At 39.2% G+C, this 25,801-nt stretch overlaps 1 protein-coding gene across 2 annotated transcripts in view; it reads left to right on the top strand.

Moving 5' to 3' along the window:
- The window catches only part of LOC127574135 (kalirin-like), a 500,886-nt gene that overhangs the window by 406,991 nt on the left and 68,094 nt on the right, over positions 1-25,801 (top strand). The window contains exon 1 of one of the 2 annotated variants that reach the window (XM_052022991.1): positions 19,106-19,305. The exons of the other annotated variant lie outside the window; for it this stretch is intronic. Coding sequence (XP_051878951.1) covers positions 19,218-19,305 — 88 coding nt within the window. The 5' untranslated portion in view covers positions 19,106-19,217. Of the gene's footprint in view, positions 1-19,105; positions 19,306-25,801 lie in introns of those variants that run through there. 2 annotated transcript variants of the gene reach the window in all.

Consider the following 25,801-nt stretch of genomic DNA (forward strand, 5'->3'; position numbering starts at 1 on the left):
GCAAGTGACAGCAGAATGCATGGAGAGTGATAACCACAAGTAGACAAAAGAGGACAAAGCATAAAATAACCTTATTAATTCACTCATCTGGCCATCATAGCTTCCTCCTGTATGCAACCTTTTCGAGCACAAGAAACGAGAGTCTGTGTTAGTGGCATACTTTTAAGGAGTTCAGAGAATTTATCTGTGATGCTAGAATTATTTATATGTCATTATTCATATGCAAGACGTGGTGTATGGAAATCAGGACTGGAAAAAAATGGCATGAGTAAACTGTACAAAGAACGTGAGTCAGAGCAGAGGAAGTTGGAAACTGAGATAAGGTGCAGTGATTGTAGGAGGCAGAGAAGAGATACATTTACAGTAGTGAAGCTGCAGGTATAAAGAGAGAATAGTTGATGTTGAAATAACATTTGAGGAAGATAAGATTTCACTTCTATCCTTTGCCAGTATTATTTTATCAATACACAAAATCAAGTGGTATTGTGATTCTGATGTGTATTCATCACCTTCATGCTGTGATTAAGGCCAGTGATTGATTACTTTTGGATCATTCTTCTTAAATCAGTGCAGGGAGCGTTAAGAAACAATGCTTATTTTAATGCAGTATTTGACAAAACAGATATATTGCACAAATGCCAACTAGTTTCATTATTAAGCTCTTCTTGTTACCCTCTCCTGTGCTTTTTGATAAGCATAGTTTCTTTAGAGCAAAATAGATGCTTATCAAAAAGAAAATTAGATTTCTCAAAACTTCTAATTACTGTATGACAATGTGTTCTGGCACAGCTGAATAAACATAACTTTTCATTTACATCATTTCAGATATTTATTCCTTACTCTCATTTCCTTACGTGTTTTGAATTTCTCCTATCTTTCTGAAGGTATGACCTCTAGATGTGTATTGTGCTTTCCAGTTACCTCAACCATCACTTCATTTAATCATATCTGGGCTTCTCCCATGACATTATGCTGGTAAATTTTAAATCAACCAAAACCTCAGCTGCCCTTTCCTGAAGACTCACCCAATGCCTATGTTTTTGCTCCCTTTCAATGACTCTATTAATAGAATTTAAAATCCTTGCCTTCACAGGATTTTAATTGTAAATACCTCCACAGTCTTGGCTGGTCTCTGCAATCTTCTTCAACTACACCTCTCTGCTGCTTTTAATTTTGCAGTCTTATTTCCTTCCCTCCATTACAGAGGCAAAAGCATTTGGACATTCAACCCTGATAGATCCTTATTAAAACCTACCATCCTATCTACCTCTTTATCTTCTCCTCTTACTTGATGATAGTTCACATTTTCCCAATTTCTTTCTCATAAAATGCCTTAATCATGTTTATTAGATTAAAGGTGCTTGTATTTTTGACCACATTTTTAAACTGTGTCTTCGCAACTACAATTGGGGAAAACAGCCCAGTTGGTTCATATAATTCTATAAATCCTCTTAACCAAATAGTGAACTGAAGTAGTTTAGGGGAAGATTACATAAGTATTGGTGGATGAGGAATTGGGCATGGATGGGGAGGGAGAGCAAACAGTAAAGTGGGCTTGCAGTAGTGATGGATACATATGCAGATGTTCAGGCCTGAAAATTTTAGGCAACCCAAAACTTTAGTTGCACTTGATGTCCCATGCCTTGAAAACAGCTAGACAGTAGTTGGGATATAGATTGGGTTGCAGTTGGAGCCAAGTTGGCCAGCATCCAAAAACCTGACCAAGGTTATGCTATGGTGAACATGCATGGGAGGGGAAAGGTAATGGACATTGGGCAAGGCTGGAAGAGTTTGATCTGTGGCTGAGGGTGGAATGAGGGCAGAGAAAGGTATAAAAATTCCTTGGCTTGGGAGTATGAGGGGAGCAGGAAGTTTCAGGATGATGATTAGCCTTGGACTGCAGGAGCCTGTGTTTGCAGATTTGGACAGTGATGCAGTAAGTGGAGGGTGAAGTTGTTATAGATTAAGGCCTCAGATGATTGGGTGAGAGCTGGTCAGAAGATCAAGTTGAAGATTGGAGGGGATATCAGAAGTGACATCAGGAGATTATGTCTGGATCAGTGCCTTTTGGGGCTGGGATTTGTGTGTGTGGGGTGGGGTGGGGGCAGTGGGGGGGGTGCGGGTCACCCGGGGGGGGGGGTGGGGGGGGGCAGAGTTGGCGAATGGCTAGATTGTTAGAGGAAAGGATATGATTGCCAAGGCATTCCAGTTCAACATTGCTTTTTGGAACTTTCTTGGCCACAGAGTGCCTAAGGGTGATCACTGCATGGACAATATGGTCCAAATGGTGCATTAAATATAATGAAATTCAAAACATGGAAGGAAATGAGAGTAAGGAATAAGTATCTGAAAATGATGTAAACGAAAAGTGATGTTTATTTAGCTGTGCTAGAACACATCGTCACACAGTAATTGGAAGTTTTGAGAAATCTAATTTTCTTTTTGATAAGTATATATTTTGCTCTAAAAAAACTATGCTTATCAAAAAGCACAGGAGTGGGTAAGATGAAGAGCTTAATAATGAAACTAGTTGGCATTTGTGCAATTTATCTGTTTTGTCAAATACTGCATTAAAATAAACATTGTTTCTTAATGCTTCCTGCACTGATTTAAGAAGAATGATCAAAAAGTAGTCAATTACTATCCTTAATCACAGCAGGAAAGTGCAAAGAGAGCTTACGCTTAGAAGTGTCTGATCAGATTTCCAAAATGAGGCAAAACAGCCTGAAAATGGTTATTATCTCATTTCACTCCAGGCATAAAAATTGATTTACAATAGCAGAATTCAATGGTTGGGGTTTGGAGGGGGAAACCTCATTATTTGAAAGAATTTTTTGGCAATAATTTGAGAAGACCATCCGCTATATCTCTTGGCCTGATCTGTTTTCTGATGAAGCTTGAATAGTAGTTTTGTCATCTTAGACAAATATCACTTGTCCAATCCAAGTGAAGTTTCATCCTGCTTATTACATTGACAAAGAAGTAAAAGGACAGAAGTGTATACCTGGATGATTTATGATTCTCAGGGATAATCTGCTAAGTAATCCAGGTGTCCCACTTTTAAAAAAAAGTAATGCCCTACTTTTATAAACCCTGTAGCAGTGGCCATCTGTTCTTGTTTTTTTTCCTGATTATTTGGAACTATTATATAGGTCACCATAACCTTGTTATAGAATACACAAAGTACAAAACTTTCTTTCTGCTGCTTTTATTATGAGCCCAAATGTTCTTAATGTTATATCTTCTTCACTCATTCCCTAGAAGAATATTGTGAATCCAAGGTCAGATAACCTGAAGTTTGAAATGCAGACAAAATATATATTTAAATAATGAGACTTAATAATATATTTTGATATATCTTTCGGAATTCGCCTTTTCCCCAACATTTATGTTTTATAGTTTGTCTCTTGCTGATCTGTCCATGACCTAATTTTATCTGCCCATGACTTGTACTTTGAATAGATCTTGTTTCCCTTTGGGGATCGAATGGTCAATTATAATATAGTAGAGTTTTATTTAAAATGGAAGCACTAATTCTGAAGGGACACTAATGGACAGGATTTTATTTTGATTGGCGCTTTATAACAAATTGTTCAAATTGCTTCCCTTGTATAGTTAGCCATGCTGAATAACAAAATATTTCACAATATAAGAATAGTTGTTCTTCTGATAAATTTCTATTGTCTGATCATCTTCTGTTTGAAGAGTATTTTTGTTTATACTGCTGTTCTGTTTGATTTAGAACCCATTTGCCATTTGGAAAATGCAAAGCTGAAATTTAAAAATATGTTGAATGAAGATAAACATCTGTGTTAATTTTTTTCCAAATGGGGGATATGGAAGCCCTCAAAAATTCCATATGAATTTTAAAAGGAATTTGCCTAGAGATTTAGGCCAGATCAGAAAAATACATTTTGTCTGAGTAAATATTGAAAACTGTTGGTAATATTTACATTGTTATTGTTAGTTTCAACTTCCTTTTTCTCTTGCACATTTCTCTATCAAGCTTTATAAAAGTCTAAGTGGTACTTGAGAGCAGCAAACCAAGATCATATCATGTAATATGATTTTAAAGGAAAAATATAAATGGAGATATTTGATATCCTTTCAAATGAATAAAGTTGTTTTCTACTCACTTAAACATTTGAATGCATTTGTAGGATTTTATTGCTTACACCTCACCAGTACCCACAGTCATTAGGACTATAGATTTTGATTATTTTACTTAAAAAGCAAAAAAAAAGAACTAGGATACAATATGATTAAACCCGGTTGGCTAGAAATTAGTGCACTGGGTGCATTAGTGCAATAGAGCTGTCAAAGGCCTTTTTTGTTGTGGGCCTGGAGTTGCAAATGTTAATAGTGTACTATTAAATGGGTGTTGCACATTTTTGCAGAAAAAAATATGCTGCACACAGTCAAGGCCTGCTCCAAAAGTTCATGGAGGTGAAATAAGCAGCAGTTGCAAGCTCATTCAGTGCTGAGGTCCCATCAGCAATTGAGCATGTGACCGCTGTGCAGGCGGGTGTAGGGAGGGGAGGTGTCAAGGGTCAGTGATCAGGTAACTGGCAGGCGGGTGTGATGCAGTGAGGTGAATGTGGGTAAAGTTTGGACAACAGTGACTGTTCAGGTGGGAGTGGAGAAAGCAGCAACTAAAGTAACCTGCTGGATGGTGACTGGAAGAGATTGGGATGGGAATCAGGACCTCCACTGGGAGTCTACTGAATCGAGTGACTGGGATGATCATCGGGAAGGGACGAGAGTCATGGGGAAAGCTCAGGGATTGGGGCATATGCCATTTGGAACCATGGAGGGAGACAGGACAGAGTTGAGAGGGAAAGAAAGCTCAGTACTGTGGGATGGAGGGAAGTGTCCCTCCCAGGATGATGTAGTTTACTTACCTTCGTAAAGTGTCAAAAGCTGCAATGCATGGGGAATGACATAATTTGATGCAAAAATTTGAGGCAGGCACACAAGCATGACTCATGCCAGGAAATATTCAGTTGGATTTCCAAAGTCACCTGAAGTGAAATTGGTTGATCGCTCCATTGTAAATATGCTTTCAATTGCACAACAAAATCTCATTTCCCAGCTATTGATTATTGCCTTAAAACCTAGCTTAGTCTGTTGACATAAAGATGATGTTCTTTTAAAGAATAATTGTATGAGATGGTTTCTTGTGTGTGGACCAGCATTTCCCAGTTTGCAATAGTTAGCAGCAGGCATTGTTCTGCACTTAAGATTACTTTGGCACTAGCTAACCATTTTGATCAAAGAGATTACAAAACCACTTTATTTCTTCTAAGATATCCCAAACCCCAAAATATCCTCCACCCTTTCTTCCTATGGCCTCTGCAGTGAGGGATATTATCTTTAATGATCTCTCTCTCTATTTGTGCTCCCTTGCACTCACAGCCCTTCAGACTTCTCTGTTAAAGCTCACCCACCTAGTTTCATAGCCATGGCTCTTACCAATATCTATTTTTTCCCTGCAGAGCCAAGTCTGACTACTTCCTTTTATCACTTCTTGGATTTGTTATCCAGCCCATTTCCTTCTCCTCCTTGAAAATTCTACCTCTACTCACTTACAACAATAATTTCAAGCTTCCAACAGAGCAATTGGCTCTCCATTTGCCATAATATTTTTGTAGATGTTAAGTTGTTTAACCATTGCATCACTTGTGACCTCGATCTCCTTGTCCCCAGCAAAACTTACTCTCTTTCATCCCAACCATGACATGTGATGCAATTTATTTCCCCTCTTTGTTACTGCACAATTGGTTTAGCTATTGATTTTAAAATGAATTAAACGTTAAAACTACCTAAAATGCAATAATCATGCTGGAGAGTGTGTTTCTTCTGTATTTTTTTGAATTTATCACTTTTTGAAACATGGTATAGGAAGGCTTTTGATGTTGCTATTTACTGCACAACAATTTCCTACCCACTTTCTCCCGCATCACTCAACTTTTTTTATATTTCTCTAATTCACAAACTTAACCATTATCGTATTTAAATTTTGCCAGCATCATCAATCTGGAGCTTGTCAGGACACAAATTACATATGGTTTAGAGTTCAAAAATAATCAGCCTTTTGAAGACTACTGGACTGCCTCCTTTGCTAGGAGCAATACCGTGGGTAGTTCCTGTTCTAACGTAGAAGAGGATTATGTTGAAATGCTTCACACGGTTATGATTCTCAATTGAGTGGAATTCAGCTGTAATCCTGATGCTAAATGTTCTCACTTCTGTAATGTGGGCATCCTCAAACTTCTGTTCCATTAAAAGTGAGGTGCATTAGGTTCCAATATTTGTTAAAGCACAGAGTCCTGTATGCCAGCCTTTAGTGTTCTTTATCTATACTTAAACTCTTTTGTTCCCATTATTTTGGAAAATTACCCAGTGCCCTAGGCAGTGCATGCTCTAGAAACCAATATTTCAGTTAGTTATATATATGTTGCAGTTTCAAGAGCAGTCAATCATCTCCTACAATATTTAACCTTGAGCCACATGTAGGAGAAGCACTAGAATAGAAAGTCACATTTGTTTAGATCCCCAGGAGAAGCTTGAAGTGCAGAATAAGTACAGTGTCGTTTGTTGTAGTGATGATTGAAAATTGAGTGCACTTAATTTATGTCCAGATTTTCGGGAGACGTGCTCCCTGTTGGTGTTTGTATACCTGTTGAGTCAAAAGAATTTGATGTGATTCAAGTTCTTTTTATATTCCTTAATGTCCCTATCTCCTACTACCTCAACCATACAATCCTTCAGCACTTCAATGGCTTTCTATTCCACTAATTCTGGCCTCTTGTGTGCCCCTCCTTTAGTGAATACAATTGCTTTTGGGTCCCTCTGCTCCATGCTCTGGAATTCCTTCCTTTGAGATTTACATCTTCAAGTTCTTCCTTAAAAATCTACCTTTTTGATCAGGCTTTTAACTAATATTCCGGTTTGTCCCTTCGTTGGCTCAGAGCAGAGTTTTAGCAATCACAAATACATCTAAATGTGTCTTAATGCTTATACTATGTCACTGACCTATAAGAAATACCATCTCACAGTGTATTTGAGAGAGTGTGCTGGAAGTATTTAGCTCAGGATTGACAGATTGCATCTTTAAGTATTCACCTTCTCAAGAAACTGAAAAACAGGTAGGCTATCATTGGGAAACAGAACATGGGGTTTATGGATGATTTTGAAATACTTATTTTTAATGATAATGAGTTTAAAATAAATTAATCAGAACTTTAAAATGTTGTTATTGTTTAACCTCATAAGCAACTCATTTTAGTTTTGGCAGAGCTGATTAAATAGTTCACAGTCAATGTGTAAAATTTTGGAAAGATTTTTGTTTGTAAAATTATCCAGTGTTAAATTCACTTAATTTCTGCTACTTCTAACTTGCTGCAACTATGCTTTATTAAAAACAGAAGTTCATAACCAAGTTTTTGGTACTTTAGAGCCACTCGAAATAAAAATGAAATTTGCCATTTAGCTATGTAAGTATGGAATGTGCATGGGGGGGACAATATGATCTGCAGATTATGAATCATGTCATAGGATCTTGAGAAGTTAGAATGCATCTTCAAAAAATGTGCAATGCCTTTAACCATACTCCATCCTTCCAAAAGAAAACAAATAATGTGTTTTTAACAAATTGCATTATTAAACTTCATTTTGGAGTACAGGTTTGTTCTTGCAATTTCCCAAATAATCATGATGCAACAAACCTCATGACTCCCACTGCCTCTTCATATTAGTTGTGTATCGTAGGAGTGGAAAAATGACAAGAAGTCTAGCACTTACCAATATTACAGGAAACAGTTGTAGCCCCATTGTATTACTCTGTCTGTTTGCCACTACAACAGTACTATACAAAATCCAAGGTTTCTCTATGAGAAGCTCTTTTATTTTTGTACTGACATCCAAACACCAGAGGGAGTTGAGCAATAGAATTGTAATCTCTCAAAGTCATCTTCAGGATATTACAAAGGATTGCATTTTTCTAGCACTTTCCACTTCCTCAGTATGTCCACAGCCAATCATTTATTCTTGTGGTATGGTCACTGTTGCTTGGTAAGAAAATGCAGTAGCCAATTTGGACAAAGCAAGATCCCGCATCACCAATGAACTGCAGATCAGGTCATCTGCTGGTGATATCTGTGGGAAAAGTATTTATCCAAGCACAAGGAAAATTCTTAGCTCTGCCTTTGAATAATGTCATGTAACAAGTTTAAGAAAATTGTAATAGTCTTTGCCTGGCTGAAGGGTAAGGATATTAAATAGATGAAGTAAAAATCATGCAAGGTGCAGTTATGAACCTGAGGGGAGATGATAGATCACGTGATATGTTGTCAGCTTGGTGCTGGACAAGGCTGTTGCAGAGTTCCAAAGACGTACAGGTTAGGAAGTTATGGGCATGCTATGTTGGCGCCAGAAGCGTGGCGACACTTGCGGGCTGCCCCCCAAAATCACTACGCAAAAGATGTATTTCACTGTGTGTTTCGATGTACATGTGACTAATAAAGATCTTATCTTATCTTAAAGAAATACATTCATACAACATTCTTCCTGGCCTCAGGATATCCCCATACGATATTGTTATATTGTGAATGATTTAAAACATCATCCAAGGTACTGTTCTCCCCAGTTATCATATTAAATTATCAGCCTAAGTTATAACTATTGAACTCTCAAACTGCTGACTCTGAAATGAGACTATTATTGCTAAGATTTTCTGCTGAATGTAACTAATAGTATCATAAATCAAGTCATTTTGAATTTGAAAAATCTCAATGAATGTACTGAAACTGTACAAGTTGTTTTCCAGAATGGGGGCTCCACTATAGATGGACATCCTGCTTTTAATACATTTTTATTTGTAATTTTTATATAGCACTGGAGCCTTCCCTGCTCTCAACGTTTTCAACAGGCTGGTAATGTGATCACTGCCAGCCATACAGAAGTCTCCATTAGAGATTATTTTTTGTAAATGATAAGAAAACCAGAACTCCATATTCTGTTGTGAGGTGCCTTTTACGGTAATCTTAATGTAACAGTTGACACCTTCCTCTCTACCCCTCCTTGTCACAAGCTAGATCCTACATACACTCACGACAGCCCTGGAGTCAATTGGCCAATGTACAAATGAGACATGACTCCCAGTGAATGACCTGCTGTTCCCTTCTCAGCTGCCCACCTGCCAACATCTGGTGAATGACTAATTCACCCTTCCTGATTGCTTGCACTCTGAACTGACTGTAGCTCCTGCCTCTACCGCAATATCTCCCCAGATTGCAGATCTGACCTCGTCCTGACTACAGTAACTCTGTGGCTAAGAGATCACACCTTTTAAGGTAAAATCCCATGGACACAACTAATAGAAACTGCAGTTTCTGTTTTGATCTAACACTGCACCTCCCCTGTGTTGGCCTGAGTAAGGAGCATTTCACCTCCCTTCCCCTTTTCTGTCTGGTACATGTGTTGCTGATTGATAGAATTTTAATAATTGCAGCAAAAGTACAGGTTAAGTGAGGAAATAAAAGCTTTAACATTCCCAGTTCCTACTTCCTGCTAATGAACCTAGCCAAACCTATTAACCAACAATTCCTGCATGTGAGTACAGGCAGTCCCCAGTTAATGACTTGGTGCATTCCTGTTTGTAACCCGGAGACGGAAATGAACAAAAACTATGTGTGGGAGTGGGAGAGTGATCAGGCGCGGGAAGAGCTGTCACCAGCCAACCTCACTGACTCAGTGAGTGAGCTTAGCGCTCCCAGCCCCAGCTCAGCTTGGCTCCCCAGCCCCCAGATAGTTGCAAATCAGGGGGTGAGGTGGGGAGAGAAGGCACAGGGAAATGCCCCATTCCCACCCAGCAGAGGATGCCTGCAGCTCAGTAGCAGCCAGTAAATCCATCCCCATTCATCCCATCAATCTCCCAAACACTGGTTGGTGTATATGGGGTGTCAATAAGTCAGGCATTTGTAACCTGGGGAGGACCAATAGTTCTGGACTCCTTAGGTCAACTTTCGGACATATGAGGCCTCTATTTTACAACAACATTGTGTAGCCAAGCTCTTTGAATAAACAAACACCTCAGCTGGTCACACAAGAGACTGCAGATGCTAGAATCTGGAACAATGCACAAAAAGCTGGAGGAACTCAGTAGATCAGGCAGCATCTATAGAGGGAAATGGACACGTCCAGTCCAGGTGAAAGGTCTCGACCCAAAACATCGACTATCCATTCCCCTCCGTAGATGCCGGCTGACCAGCTGAGTTCCTCCAGCTTTTTGTGTGTTACCTCAGCTGGCCAGACTTGCTGACTCCCCACTGTCACACAGCTGTTCCATTTCTCCCAGCCTACGGCCTGAATTCACGGCCCTCTCAAAGCACGACGGGAAGCTGCACTTCTCAATCAATTTCTGGTTTGTGCCCGTCAACTCATTTCCAATGCACGGTGCTGTACAGCCTTCAAACCTGGTCAATAGAGATAGAGTCAGACCTCTACCTGCAGGAATTGCTGCATTTGTTGTTCAGTATTCGCTAAATATTTTTGTCCAAATAATGACTACTTATTTGGTGATCTAAGGAAACTGTTGGTAGATGAGGCTACTGTTTGCATTTTATAGTATATTGTATTTATTAAAGCAGATTATTTGATCATTATTGTGTTGCCGTTTGGGATAATTGACTGTACTTCATTTCCTACATTACAAAACGAATTATATTTCCACCTGGCTATTTCACTGCAGGGGACAAAAGGTTACATATAAATGAACTTCTTTATTAGTGAATAGCACTTCTACCGCCACCTTATCCAGCACCATGTCACCCATGGGCCAATCAAGTACCAGGCTTTTTATCACTACCCCTCAGGCTCATGATTTCATGGCTTTCATTTCAGGTATTTAAATGTTTCACTCTTCTAAGGTCCAGCAAATACAAGCCTAGTCTATCCAACCTTTCCTCCTATGTACCATCTACAAATTGTACCACGCTTCATAATGTAAATTGGATACAGATATTATTATATAATTTTGGGAAACTGAATAAATAGATGTTTGTGCCTTTCATATACTTAGCCTGCCAGTCACTTGCAACTGAATTCTCAGGGATCAATATAAATCAATATAATCTCAGAAGAGTGTCATTGAGCTCTGCTCTCTTCAATTGGCATTCCCTGCAATCCGAAAGATGCTTAAAAAAATCCATTGCACCAATCCAGCAATTTCTGGGCATCATCAACTCAAGAGCATCTGGAGATAAAAGGAGATGTTTGCATTTGATATGCATTTCTCAAAAGCTTCTTGAAGTGTATCATGAACAGTGAACTGCATTCAAGTGATAGATTATGAAAAGAAGACATTTTTCAAAAAGCAAGATCCCATTATAAACAATAAGGCAAGTAGTTGATTTGTTTTGGTAATGTCACAGGATCACAGAATTTAACAGCACAGGAAAAGGTTATTTAGCCCATATTGTTTGTGCCAGTTATTTAAGAGACCGAACCAGTTTTGACCCACACCCCATCTTTTTCCCAATAACCCTACTAATTGGTTCTCTTCAAATTGAATGCAGGAAGTATATTCCAGGTTATGGGAAATGTGCCTTTCAGTGTCACTCCAGCACATTTTTCTAGGCCAAGCATTACTTCTAATGCAGGTAGAATGATTCGCCAGCTGATTTTCTTATCCCTTTTACCCATACGGCAAACTGAAATTGCATAGAATCAAGATGAAAAGCCCTGGCATCATTGGGACTGAATTGCTTGCTGAACAGTTCCAACAATTCAAGTGCTACTGGATCACTGGTTGCGGAGGCCTCGGCCAGGAGTTTCTGCTGTGATGCTGAGCTGTCCGAAGAGCTCAATGTTGCAGCAGACACCCCAGAGGTGCTAGTAGTTAGAGGAGTAACTGCCGGAGGGCCATTTTAAGATAGACCACAATTTCTCCACATTCTCTTCAAGCTGTTTTGTCAATTGTTAGTTAGGAAGGAAACTTGGATGTCCACTCGGAAAATTTTCTGCATTTCTTCAGACAGATTGAATGGGAAAGGATATGGCAGGTGGAATATAACTTTTTTCTTATTCACTTTTTGGGTTGGAGCATCATTGGCAAGGCCAGAATTTATTATCCATCTCTAAGTCTCCTTTAGAACATGTACTTTTGTTGGACAGTTCCAGGATTTAAATTCAATGATGAAAGAAGACTGACAATAGGTTTTCAAATCAGTTTGACGTGCAACTTGGAGGGGAACCTACAGGTGGTGCTGCCCTTGCCCTTCATGATTTGTTGAAGTTGTGGTTTGGGGAAATGATGTTAGAGTAACCTGGGTAAGTAACTGCAGTGCAATTTGTCAATGGTTGACATTGCTGCCACTATGTACCAGTGGTGGATGGAATAAATAGTTGGGTGGTTGATGAGATGCCAGTGCATTGTCCTGGTTGGTGTTGAGCTTCTTGAGTATTGTTGGAAATGTGCTTATTCAGACAAGTGCTGAATATTCCATTACACTCCTGACGTGAGTCTTGTAGATAGTGGAAAGACTTCGGGGTGTCAGGAAATAAGTCACTCACCGCAGGATATCAATCACTGTTACCACAGTATTTATATCAAGTTGAGTTTCCAGTGAATGGTCACCATCATACCAGCATGTTGATGGTAGGGAAATTAGCAATGTAATGCTATTGAATATCAAGGGTAGGTTGTTAGATTCTCTCCTTTCAGAGATGGCCATCACCTGGCAGTATTGTAGTGCAAATGTTACTTGCCACATGTCAGCCCAGACATGACTGTTGTCCAGGAGCTGCAGTTTGCAGGCATGGGCTGCTTCATTTACTGAAGAGTTGCAAGTTGAATTGAACACTATGCAGTCACCAGCAAACACTCCACTTCTAGCCTTTTGATAGAAGGAAGGAAGTCATTGATGAAGCATGAAGCTGGTTGAGCCTGCCCTGAGACTGGGATAATTGACTCCCAACAACCACAGCCTTCTTACTGTGTGCAAGGTTTGACTGTAATCATTGGATGGATTTTCTTCTGAAGCCCTTTGAATTCAGTTTTACTGGGGCTCCTTTTTGCCATTTTTGGTGAAATTCTGCATTGATGTAAAGGGCAGTCACTCTCATCTCACCTCTAAGCTTCGTGTCAGGAGCAGTCACTCTCATGTCCCTTCTGAAATTCAGCTCTTTGGTTCAAGTTAGGACCAAGGAGCTGAATATGGAAAAATATGAGATCATCCACTTTGATAGGAAAGTTAGAAAGGTGCAGTATTTTTTTAAATGATGAAAGATTGAAGGATATTGGTGTTCCAAGGGATGGGTGTCCTTGTACCTGAATCACAAAGTTAACCTGCAAGTCTATCAATCTATTAGGAAGGCAAATAATATGTTGGCTTTATTGAAAGAGGATTTGAGTACAAGGGCAGAGTTACCTTGTTCCAATTATATTGAATCTTACTGAGACCTCACATGGTGTATTATGCACTGATCTAGTGTCTCTACCAAAGGAAGGATGTACTTTTGTGATGGAGTACAGCTATGGTTCACCAGATTGATTCCTGGGATGGCGGGTTTGCCATTTGAGGAGAGATTAAGCAAGCAAGGCCTATACTGTCTTGAGGTTAGAAGAATGACGGCTGATCTTGTTGAAACAAACCACATTCTTGTTGGGCTTTTTAGGGTAAGTACAGGAATGATGATTCCCAGGATGCTAAGTCTAGAACCATGGTCACAGTTTCAAAATGGGTCAGCCATTCAGGAGAAAGATGCAAAGAAATTTCTTCACCCAGAGGGTGGTGAATCTTTGGAATTTTCCACCCAAAATGACTGTGGAAGCTCTCTCATTGAGTATATTCAAAACATGTGAAATCAATTGACTCTTAAATATTAAGGGAATCAAGGGAGATGGGACTGGGACAAGACAGTGGCAATGAGGTAAAAGATTAGATATGATCTTAATGAATAGTGAAGCAGGCAGAAAGGACTAAATGGTTTCCTTCTGCCTCGATTTCTTATGTTCTTATTGAACTTGGAAGGCAATGTACACCAAAAATACCAACATTTTGAAAATAATCTGAAACTGATCATTGTTATTCATGTTTCATTTCAAGACTGTGTGACTACATATATATGAAATGCTTTTCTATCACTGTGAATCAAGAGGGTTCTTCCAAAGGTTAGAGCCTAACTCTTCTGAATTAGAACATAGACTTATGGAACATAGACTTGTGGACACCATTCCCGACACAAATATAAGAATTGGTCTTCTGAGAAATTAAGATGGGAGAATTTTAAGTTCTTGTTGTGCAGTAAATATATATTAAAGTTGTTGTTAGTGTGGCAGATTAGATGCTTTTAAAATACAATCTTGTTGATGAAAAATGAGAGAAACTGTTGTTAGGGGAATTTGAGAATTAAAAATTGGATACAGTGTTCCATTTTCTCAATTTTGCGCAGTTTGTGTGTTGTGGTGACATTCTGTCTTGCTGACGTAATCGATGACCTACAACTGGACTGGAAAGTTGATCCATGAAAAATGAAATTAACTGCATGAGCAGGGTAGCTTTTGAAGGAAAATTTGGAAATGAAATACCCCATGGTTTTGTCTCAACAGATTGTATTAGATTGGGTGCAGCATACAAGATTATCACAATTCATTGTAAACTCCCAGCAGTTTTTTCAAATGCATGTCTTTCACAAAGAATTTTAGATATGCAGTGGTATAATGAAGGTTTGCATTCCTTGCCTGCTCCAAATCTGTACAGGTGATAGATTAGGCAGCTGATAAGGTTTCAAGTGATGATACTAAAAATAGAGAAGTACTTAATATTTGAAGACATTTTCAGCTGTAGTGTACAAAAAAACCTACTTCCTAAGGTGAATAGCGTTCAGCAGTGTACTCAGCTATCAACTAGATAGCTTTGATTTTCAATAAAAAAGTATTGAGATTGTGCAGCAGCTGCATTTTGTAAGTAATGAATGCTGAGATAACACATTGGAAGTAAAATGTGATGTCACAGTGCTCTGTTGGTGGTTAACAAACTGCTGATTATGCACTCAAATGTTAAAACATTATGGAACGTCAGAAAACAAAGTACATGATGGCTCTTCATTTCACTGGTTAAACACAAAGTAAAACTGGATATAGATGTGAGAACCTTCTTACCCAAAAGTTGTATTTGAAATTGTTTTACTTTTAGTATTATTATAGAGGTCAAAGTATGATACTTGCTTATGAAGTAGAGGGCATGATTCTAAGGAAAGAAGAGCTAAGGTGGGCCAAATGGCTATCATCTATCCTGCTACTAAAACAATAGGTGCTTATGTCTTTTTACAATAAAATTTATTGGGACAGATCCTACTCAGACTGCTCTACTGCCTGTTCTTACCCCCACAACCATCATATATTTTGTGGCTCCATGGGATCAGTTGACCTGAAGGTCCGGATTCCACGGCCATCCCATAAGCTGGAGGGGGTAGCTTGTCACTGTCAAAGAATTTTTTAAATCTTTTTCAGATGTTTATGATAATCAGAACATTTTAAAATCAGAATCAGATTTATTATTTCTGACTTAAATGACATGAAATTTGTTGTTTTGCAGCAGCATTACAGTATAAAGGCATAAAATTACTATAAATTACAAAAATAAATAGTGCATAAAAAGGAATAACATTTAAAAGTAATTAAAATAACTTTAAATAATTAAAACAAAAAAATTGGAAAAATATATTTGCTTAAAAACCCCATAAACCACTAGATATTAATTAAAGTCTTAAAGAAAAGTTTAAAAAATACATACTTGCACTTAACTTTCCATCAAGGTTTGTGACCCATTTCAAATTAATGGAATTGTGCTGCTTATGCTGTCCCTGACAGGACCAGATGTGAAGTTCATCCAGGCCCTCAGTATATTTGTGCTTTGTTGATGGACTCAGTGGTGGACTGGAAAGTTGGACTTCCAGCTCGTCTCTGATTTCTGCATTGTAATGTGCAAGTGCGAAATTCAGAGACCAGCTAACCCACAAGAAGGATGTCTCAATTGAGCTGCTAGCCAGAGGTAAATTCAAATCAGCCCATTGAACTCATCGTGCTCTGTTATCAGTCTGCTGGATACCACATTTTCACTACGGATGATAACAACGTAAAAATTCTACTGTGTATTTACAGTAACATAATAGACTTTCTTCACACACACAAAGTGGTGTAACTTTTGCCTCATTATTAAAGTTTGTCTGGATCACTCAGTTTCAAAATGATAAAGCAGGATGCTTAACAGTTGCTTGTAAAACTCAGATCACAGCTTAGCTGTTGTGAGCGGGCCTTGTTATCTCCCTGCCCGGGTGACAGTTTCAGACTGAAGTGGGAGTGGAGGGAGTGCTTTCAGCACCCAAGACCTTGCCACAATGGACCCAGCCAGCTCCAGACTGTAATTTCTTGATGTAGCATACACTGTAGTTGGGGAAAGCATTCTGACTGGTTGCACCACAGTCTGGTATGGAAACTCTAATGCACAGGAATGCAGGAGGCTACAGAGAGTGGTGGACTCAGCCAGTTCCATCATGGGTATATCTCTCCCCACCATTGAGGATATCTACAAGAAGCAATGTCTCAAGAAGGCAATATCCATCATTAAGGAGCCCCATCATCCAGGCCATGCCCTCTTCTTGTTGCTGCCATCAGGCAGGAGTACAGGAGCCTGAAGACCCACACCTCGAGGTTCATCAACAGCTTCTTCCCCACTGTCATCAGGTTCTTGAACTGACCTGAAAACCCTACCACTACCTCGGACTATATTTCTTTTTTCCCCTCTCTCAACTTGCACTAATGTCATTATGTTTGTTTTGTTTATTTTAAGATAAGATATCTTTATTAGTCACATACATTGAAACCCACAGTGAAATGCATCTTTTGCATAGAATGTTCTGGGGGCAGCCCGCAAGTGTCGCCACGCTTCCGGCGCCAACGTAGCATGCCCACAGCTTCCTAACCCGTACGTCTTTGGAATGTGGGAGGAAACCAGAGCACCTGGAGGAAACCCACACAGACACGGGTAGAACGTACAAACTCCTTACAGACAGTGGCCGGAATTGAACCCGGGTCGCTGGCGCTGTAATAGTGTTATGCTAACCGCTACACTACCGTGCCTTTTGTTGTGTAAATTATGTATAATTTCTGTTAAGTTAACTTTATGTTAATTTATGTTTGTCATGTTTGTAATGTACTGTGCTGCTGCTGCAAAACATTATTTTTCATGGCATTTATTCCATGGCTGTGTATACCCATGACAATAAACTTAAACATAAATACTGTGATTACAAGTGCAAGTCAGAAAGTGGGTATCCAGTATGAGTACTCACCACCTGATAATCCATTGCTTTCCAGAGCAAGTCAGGAGGGTGTTGGAATATTCTCCACTTGCACGGGTGAGTGTAGCTCCAACATCTGGATATCATCCAACGTAAAGTCGCCTACTTCACTGCACCCCTTGAGAACTTTCAGTCCTTCCACCACTGGTGCATCATGCTTACAGCATACCACATCTACAAAATGCACTCCAGTTACTCACTCAGGCTATTCCACTAACAAGACCAAACCCATAACCTCTACCATCAAGAAGGACAAGGGTAGTAGAATACATGGGAACACTATTGCCTGCAGGGTCATCTTTAACTCGCACACCAGCCTGACTTGGAAATATATCATCAGTCCTTCATTATCTCTGGGTCTAAATCCTTATATCCAAATACCTAACCAACAGCATTGTGGCTGTATCTTCAGAAGGACTGTGTTGATCAAGGAAGATAGCTCAATACCATCTTCTCCAGGGCAATTATGGATGGGCAATAAATGCTGGCCCTGCCAATAATGCCACATCCCATAAGCTAATTAAAGAAAAATAAAGTTAGTTTGGCCCACTCATAAGAGGTCCAGCCTCCCAAGCTCACTTGTATAAGACCTGTATGGATAAGTACTTAAGGGCATTTGGGAAACCTATTTCACAACAGCCCCATCCACAGAACTTGCATCCAGCTGAAAATTTATACATTAAGAAGGTACCCTTTCACAACAAAACATGGAAGATAACCCAGAATGTTCATACTGGAGGACCAGATTTTGTGTAGAATTTTGAACTTTAGGAAAGGTTTCATTGAAAATAAAAAATAAAAGGAGTGCCATCTGTAATTATTACATGTTAGCATTTGATGAATTACACAATGGATAAAGGAGGTCACTTGTATATTGATATGAGCTTCCATTTGGCTTCACACCAATAAATGTGTGTGTATATCAAACCGCTGGGTTACCATTAGACAAGAAGTCATCACTCTTCTGCAATAATAGTGTTTGATTTCTCTAAGAACAACGCTGCACATGTTAACCAATTGATCATCGCATCATTAACCATTTGGACTGGCCCTGGTCTTCTGTTTAAAAGCCAGCATGTCCATCAGGCTGGAAATATACCCACTTTGCTTGTGGCAGGTTAGGCCCCAGCACATGTACAGTGGTCCCATTGAAATGAATGGGAAGTAAAAGCCAATTTCTGCTCTCACTAATAATAAAGAGAACTAGAAGTTGTACAGAGCCAGATTTATATCGTTTGTGGGCCACAAGTATTCAAACTGTATAATTCAAAGTCATGAAAATTTTAGATCTTCCAAAGTGTGAACATTTGTCTTCAACAGTACCTTCACAGTCAACACTGAAAGTGGATAAAAAACACATTCATTTTCTAGGATCATATACAATAAGTTGAGCCTGACTGGAACATTTTTAAGTTAAACTATAGTTAAAGTACCTGATTACTAGGAGGTTAAAATAAATCTTTAAGCACAAATATTTAATTGTGTTTCTATTGTATATTTCAGTTCATGATAAAAATTAATTTTGAAAAAAATATATAGTTAGTGGTGCCTGGCATTGAATGGTGAAAGGAACCCCGTTATAAATGGTTGATCAATGAAGTGGAGTGATTGATTCAGTTCACAGGTGTGTTTAAAATTGTTTGGTTATCCGTCACTTGTTTGCATTGATTTGCTAATGGCAGCTTTCTGAAACTGCCTGTGCTTGGCTCCACCCTCAACTGGGGCGTGCTTGCCATTACTCAGTTCAGCAGATTGTAAAGAGCAGTCACGGTGTCTGCAACTCCCTCTAACAACTGCTATGCGTGGCCATTCAGTATCAAGTGCTTATCTGCCATGAGAATAACCAAGGAAGCATGAGAGCTGGCAAGGATTGTTGCCCCTGCTGCTGCTCTGTTAAAAGAATTTTGACGAAATGTAACTGCTGCTGTTGGAATTGTAGAGGTCAGTTATTTGGTCTTTATTTTCTGGGTAGGTGATGAAAGTTGTGGTTGTGCAGGAACAGTCCAGCTTTTTCAAAGCAAAGTTACAGCTGAAAATGTAAAAGTTTATTTGTTGAATGGTTTTAAATGATCTGAAAAATTGTTGTTTTGTAGTCAAGATTAGTCGTTCTTGACTTCAAGAATTAAAAAGTAAAACACATAACATGATGTAAATGTAAAATGAACTTTAAACAAACAAATTCTCTTGAGCTGAATATTAATCTGTAAAGGCTTTCAGACAATTAAATCCCTTCAAAAGGATCTTATAAATTTGAAGCTTTGCACTTTCTGTATTTAATTGTGAAGTATTTACTGCGGACTAGGATGAGTTTATATGTACGAAACACTTACTTTAAAGGTCTCAGTATGGGGAGGCTCAAGGCAATATAGATTGTGCTGGAATTTTATTTTCTCCCCCAAGGTCGTTTCCACTTATTGTGACAGGAAGTTTGAAGATAAATTCCCCACAAACTATTGTGTGTATACATTCTGAATTAAAGGTTCATTGTATTGCTGTGGATGGCAACAAAATAGGTTTCACAAAGATTTATGATGAAGTCTGATCTTGTAACTTACATTCCAGCTCCTCCCATGGGGAAATATGAGAGGATTGCACCAATGCCAATAAAATGCCATATAATTTCACGTGCATTCCAGATTGTGTGTTCTTGTGAGCTGAAACTTACCGAGTAGAACCACATTATTATAACCTGTGCACATTTCTTTCTGTTGTCAGGACAACATCAGAAATATGAGGGGGCCTTTGTAGTAATTCAGGATGTGACTTATCTGGATGCATTATGGGTTTTTGAATGATATTTCTTTTGGTTATGGCTTAAACATGTATTTTTCCTATGCAGAGTAATATTGATATTTATATTGTGTGACAGAAATTAATACCAGTTTTATCTTGTAGCTTTTTTCATTTGTGATGTAGATCACTGACTGAAAATTGAAAATTATTTGTGGAAATCTAAATACAGTAATCTTAGGTGGTTCCTTGAGATCAAGGGTTGCTTGCTTTTACTCCAGTTCAATGAGTTCTGGGGTAACTGGTGAGATCAACATGGGACGCACGCATATTGCAGCAGGTGGGGCAGGAGGTGCTGGGCAGAGCTGACAGGTGGGTAGATTGTGAGGAGATGTGCTCCTTCTACCATTTATGCTGGAATTCTGTGTGCTGCAAACATCTGGACATGAGGTTCTTGGTGGAATCTTAGATGTTCCTTCTCTAGTTTAAGTGGTCATGGGCCAGGGATTCCCAAGAGTCAACAGGTATATCGCTTTTTTTTGAAGCACCCTTTTCCTATTCCCATGACAGTACTCTAGAGTGTCTGTTTCAGGAATCTGATTTTGGGCATGGAAACAAAGTAGCTTGTCTAGTGGAACCAGCTGAGCATTTTATGAAACGTAAATCCTGTTTGACAAACTTGCTGGAGTTCTTCAAGAATGAAACGAGCAGAAAGATAGAACCTATATGTGGTGGATTTGAATTTTCAGAAGGCATTTTACATGGTACCACATAAAAAGCTGATGCCAAGAGTTACTGACATTAGGGAAAGTGTGTTAGCCTGGATTTAAGAGTGGTTACTGCATAAAAGACAGAGAGTCAGAATAAACTTTTTCAGGTCTTTTTCAGATTAGAAGGATGTAACTAGTAGAATGCCCTAAGGATCAGTTCTTGGCCCTTAATTATTTACAATTCATATTAATGACCTAAAGGAAGGGGCAGAATGTAAGGATAGTCAAGTTTGTTGACGTCACAAAAATAGGTGGGAGGTCATGTTGTGATAAGGATATTAAGAATCTGCAGCTAGATATAGATAGGTTGATTGAGTAGGTGAAAACATGACAAATAGAGTTTAATGTGGTAAAGAATAAGGTTATGCACTTTGGTAAGAGGAATCTAAAAGCAGACTGTTGTGATTGTGACTAAGCCACGTGGACCCTGAAGATGGTAGATGTAAAAGGTCTCTATTCATCATGACAAGCTGGCATTCTCTTAGAGACGCCCTCAGTAGAATCTCCCCAAACTCAAAGTACACCAAGTTTTATACTCATAAGAATAAAAATAACAGCAGGTGGTTCAATACAATTTCAATAGCTATAATGATATTGTTTACCAGTATTTTTAGTCTGACATACGTATTGCATATTTACAATGGGAGCACACTAGACAAGAAACCTCTGAATGTTCAGACACCTTTGCTGGGACAAGTAATTCACGTGGATGGCTGGAAATGTTCTGAGGACAGAGAACCCAGACACCCATTATTAGTGTTGTGAGGGCTGACTCTCTGGATACACAAATGTACAATGCGTATGACCATGTATGATGTCTAAGTGACAAAATTTCTCATCTGGAATCCTTGATCACTATCACAATAATGCAAAATAACTTAGCTGAAGATGCCTCGTTTGACGTAGACCAGATAACTTAACCCCATTGTCTTATGTTTGGCTGGTACATACACGAACGTCTCATGGTCATGTCAGTCTGCAAACTCTTAAGCAGCCTCTTGCTGTGGGCCAATAGCCTATGCATTGTAGACAGTACTGTTTGTTTACAAAGTTGTCCCTTTTAATTTCAAAACTGATTACTGCTTGTAATTTACATTTGAAAAGATTTTTTGAAGGCTGGTTCTTGTTTGTATTACCATAGAACCATAGGCCCTTCGGCCCACCATGTTGTGCCGACCTTCAAGCCACTCCTAAGACTATCTAACCCCTTCCTCCCACATACCCCTCTATCTTAAATTCCTCCATATGCTTATCTAACAATCTCTTGAACTTGACCAACGTATCAGCCTCCACCACCACTTCAGGCAGCGCATTCCATGCACCGACCACTCTCTGGGTGAAAAATCTCCCTCTGATGTATCCCTTGAACTTCCCACCCATTACCTTAAAGCCATGCCCTCTTGTATTGAGCATTGGTGCCCTGGGAAAGAGGCACTGGCTGTCTACTCTATCTATTCCTCTTAATATTTTGTATACCTCTATCATGTCTCCCCTCATCCTCCTTCTCTCCAATGAGAACAGCCCTAGCTCCTTTAGTCTCTCCTCATAATCCATACTCGCTAATCCAGGCAGCATCCTGGTAAATCTCCTCTGCACCCTTTCCAACACCTCCACATCCTTCACAGTACTCTAAGTGTGGTCTAACCAGAGTTTTGTAAAGCTGCATCATTACTTTGCAGGTCTTAAACTCGATCCCACAACTTATGAAAGCTAACATTGCATAAGCTTTCTTAACTACCCTATCCACCTGTGTGGTGACTTTCAGTGATCTGTGGATATGAACCCCCAGATCCCTCTGCTCCTCTACACTGCCCAGAATCCTGCCATTTACCTTGTACTCTGCCTTGGAGTTTGTCCTTCCAAAGTGTACCACCTCACACTTCTCCGGATTGAACTCCATCTGCCACTTGTCAGCCCAGCTCTATATCCTATCAATATCCCTCTGTAAGCTTTGACAGCCCTCCACACTATCCACAACACCCCTGATCTTTGTGTCATCTGCAAACATGCTAACCCACCCTTCCACCCCCTCATCTAAGTCATTAATAAATATCGCAAAAAGTAGAGGTCCCAGAACCGATCCCTGTGGGACACCACTAGTCACAGCCCTCCAATCCGAATACACTCCCTCCACCACAACCCTCTGCTTTCTACAAGCAAGTCAATTCTGAATCCACACTGCCAAGCCTCCCTGGATCCCTTGGCCTCTGACCTTCTGAAGAAGCCTACCATGCAGAACCTTGTCAAACGCCTTACTATGCGGAACCACTATCCACATAATTCCTGAAAAATGCCGTATGTTTAACAATCCCTACCCAGACCATCATCTAAATGGATAAAAACTGCAGATGAAGTTTGTACAGAGGGGTCTAGGTATTCCTGTGCACGAATTGTAAAAGCTTAGCAGGCAGGCACATCAAGTAGTTAGGAAGCCAAATGGCATAATGGCCTTTATTGCAGTAGGGCTGGAGTTTAGAAATAGGAAACCATTGTTTCAATTGTGCAGGCTTTTGGTGAGGCCACACCTGGAGTACTATGCATAATTTTGGTTGGAAAGGATATACTAACATTGGAAGCAGTCCGAAAGATTCACTGTGCTAACTCCCAGGATGAGATGGCTGTCCTGTCACATTCAGCTAGAAAAATTAGATCAGTATAATTGGAGTTTAGAAGATTGAGGGATGACCTATTGAAACATGAAAGACCCTTAGGGGGCATAACAGGGTAGATGTTGTGATATTTCAACTAGTGGGAGGATCTCAAAAGAGGAGACAATTACAAGATCAGGGGGCAAATGTTTAAAACCAAGGTGCAAAGGAACAACTTCTTGCAGAGGTTCTACCCCAAAGGGTGTGGAGGCTAGATCATTATGGGTATTTAAAGAGGAAGTAGATACATTTTTAAAAGATCAAAGAATTGAGCACTATGGGGAACTAGCACAGAAGAAGAGATGAGGCATGGGGCAGGTCAGCCATGATCATATTGAGTGGTGGGGCAGGCTTGAGGGTCCAAGTGGCCTACTCCTAATCCTATTTTCCTATGTTCTTTTGTGGTTCGGGATTCAATGCAGGAAATGTTCACTTGAGATTGTGCACTAATATTTTAAGGTAAAATATGTTCAGCTTCTAAATGCAGATTCATTAGATTCCACAACAGGGTAACCAAACATGTGCTGATAAGATTGTTTCATTTAAATGCTTCTGAGTTATGACATGAAACTAAAGGAATTTCCAGTTGACAATTAAATCTTAGAACAAAAAGATACAGGAATCACTAGTTAAGGTACCTAATTATCCCATTGCATTAAATTGTTGAATTATAGGAAGTTTACTCACAGAAAAAATCAAACTAGGAGTTAATTAGATTCTGAAATACCCAGAGTAAAGATGGCAAGATTGTAGATTCTCTATCATGTTTAACATTGTTCAGAAGTATTTCAAGTTAAAATAAAAACAAAAAAACTGCAGAGGTAAGCTACAAGATGAAATCATGAGGAAAAATGGAAGAAACTGAGTTTTTTAAAGCTATAAAGGAATTGTTTATTGTTTTGGAGCTGATCGTATTTGGTATATAAAATTCTTGAATGGTTAACCTTTGAATCTGTACTTAAAATATATGAATGGACATAGGACTCATGGAACAAAAGTTCAGAAGAGGGAGAAACTTAAAATTGTTATGAGGAAATTCACCTTTTCAAAAAGAGTGATCAGAGTGTGGAATGATTTCCTTTCCTTCTTCATCTTTCTCCATTTCAGGAGATAGGCTAGCAGTTAGTGTCCATCACATTCACTGATTCACACAGCTGCTTTGACTACACTTCCTACCAACCTGTTTTCTATAAGGACTCAAATCCATCCTCCCAATTTCTCAGCATCTGTTCTGTACCATCCATTAAAGTGTTTCTGATGTATCTTCCTTTGTCCTCATTGATGGGATTCCTCTGTCCATTATTTCGGAGTCTTCAGTCATGTTTGTTCTGTTTCCTCCACCTCTGCTCTAACCTTTTCTCCCTATCAGAACATGCATTGACTTGTAAGTAATGCCACCCTCTTTCCTGTTGTGCTATCATTCAATTTGTCCTTTAATCTCTCCTGCCTTACACTCTATCACAGACTTTCCAATTTGTTCTCTTCCCCTCTCCTTCATTTCTCTGCATCATAAGCTGCCTGGTTACCCCCATTTTCTTTTCCAATTCTGAAAAAAGGTCAATGACCTGAAACATTCTCTCTCATCAGATGCTGCTAGTTCCACTGAGAATTTATAACATTCTCATTCTATTTCAGAGTTCCAGCTGAATTCCAATATACCAATATTCCAAAATCTTTTGAGATAATACTAAAATATTGGTATCTTTCTAAATTTTTGAACTAAGCCTCCCTCATCTGTAACTATCTCTTGAGGTGATGGTATTGTTCTAGAAGCTGCCTTATTTTCATTGTCAGGAAATACAGTTAGCAATGGTGATCTACCATTTTCTAAAAGTCATGTTCAAGGCTAAAAGGCATGTTCAAGTAGATAATACTGATAGCTGTAGGGAAAAAAATGTTGGCTTCTGTTGCCTATGGCACCTGTTAAACCCTTTCCTTGATTTCCAAGCTTCCTGAAGATATTTTATAAAGAGAAGTTCATAAATTGAAAAGGCTGGGCAAAATGCAGTATGGAAAGTTTGATGCAATCTATTCCAATGCATGGAGAACAGTGCACCATTGGTTATAGTGAAAAATAGCTTTGTGAATCAAAGACACTTGGCTCAGAGTCAGTGGCACTTGAGCAAATATTCATAAATCAGCTATTTGTAAATTGAGGAATATCTGTATGTATTGCTTTTCCTGATCATTTGCTAACATCTGCCCAGAAGGGTTTGAGAACTATTTTTGCAACATGGTACTCTATAATTTCAACAGTAGCAATACCATTTGTTCACTTTGCTGCACAAG

This window comes from Pristis pectinata, chromosome 1, assembly GCF_009764475.1.
Source record: "Pristis pectinata isolate sPriPec2 chromosome 1, sPriPec2.1.pri, whole genome shotgun sequence".
Taxonomy (NCBI): domain Eukaryota; kingdom Metazoa; phylum Chordata; class Chondrichthyes; order Rhinopristiformes; family Pristidae; genus Pristis; species Pristis pectinata.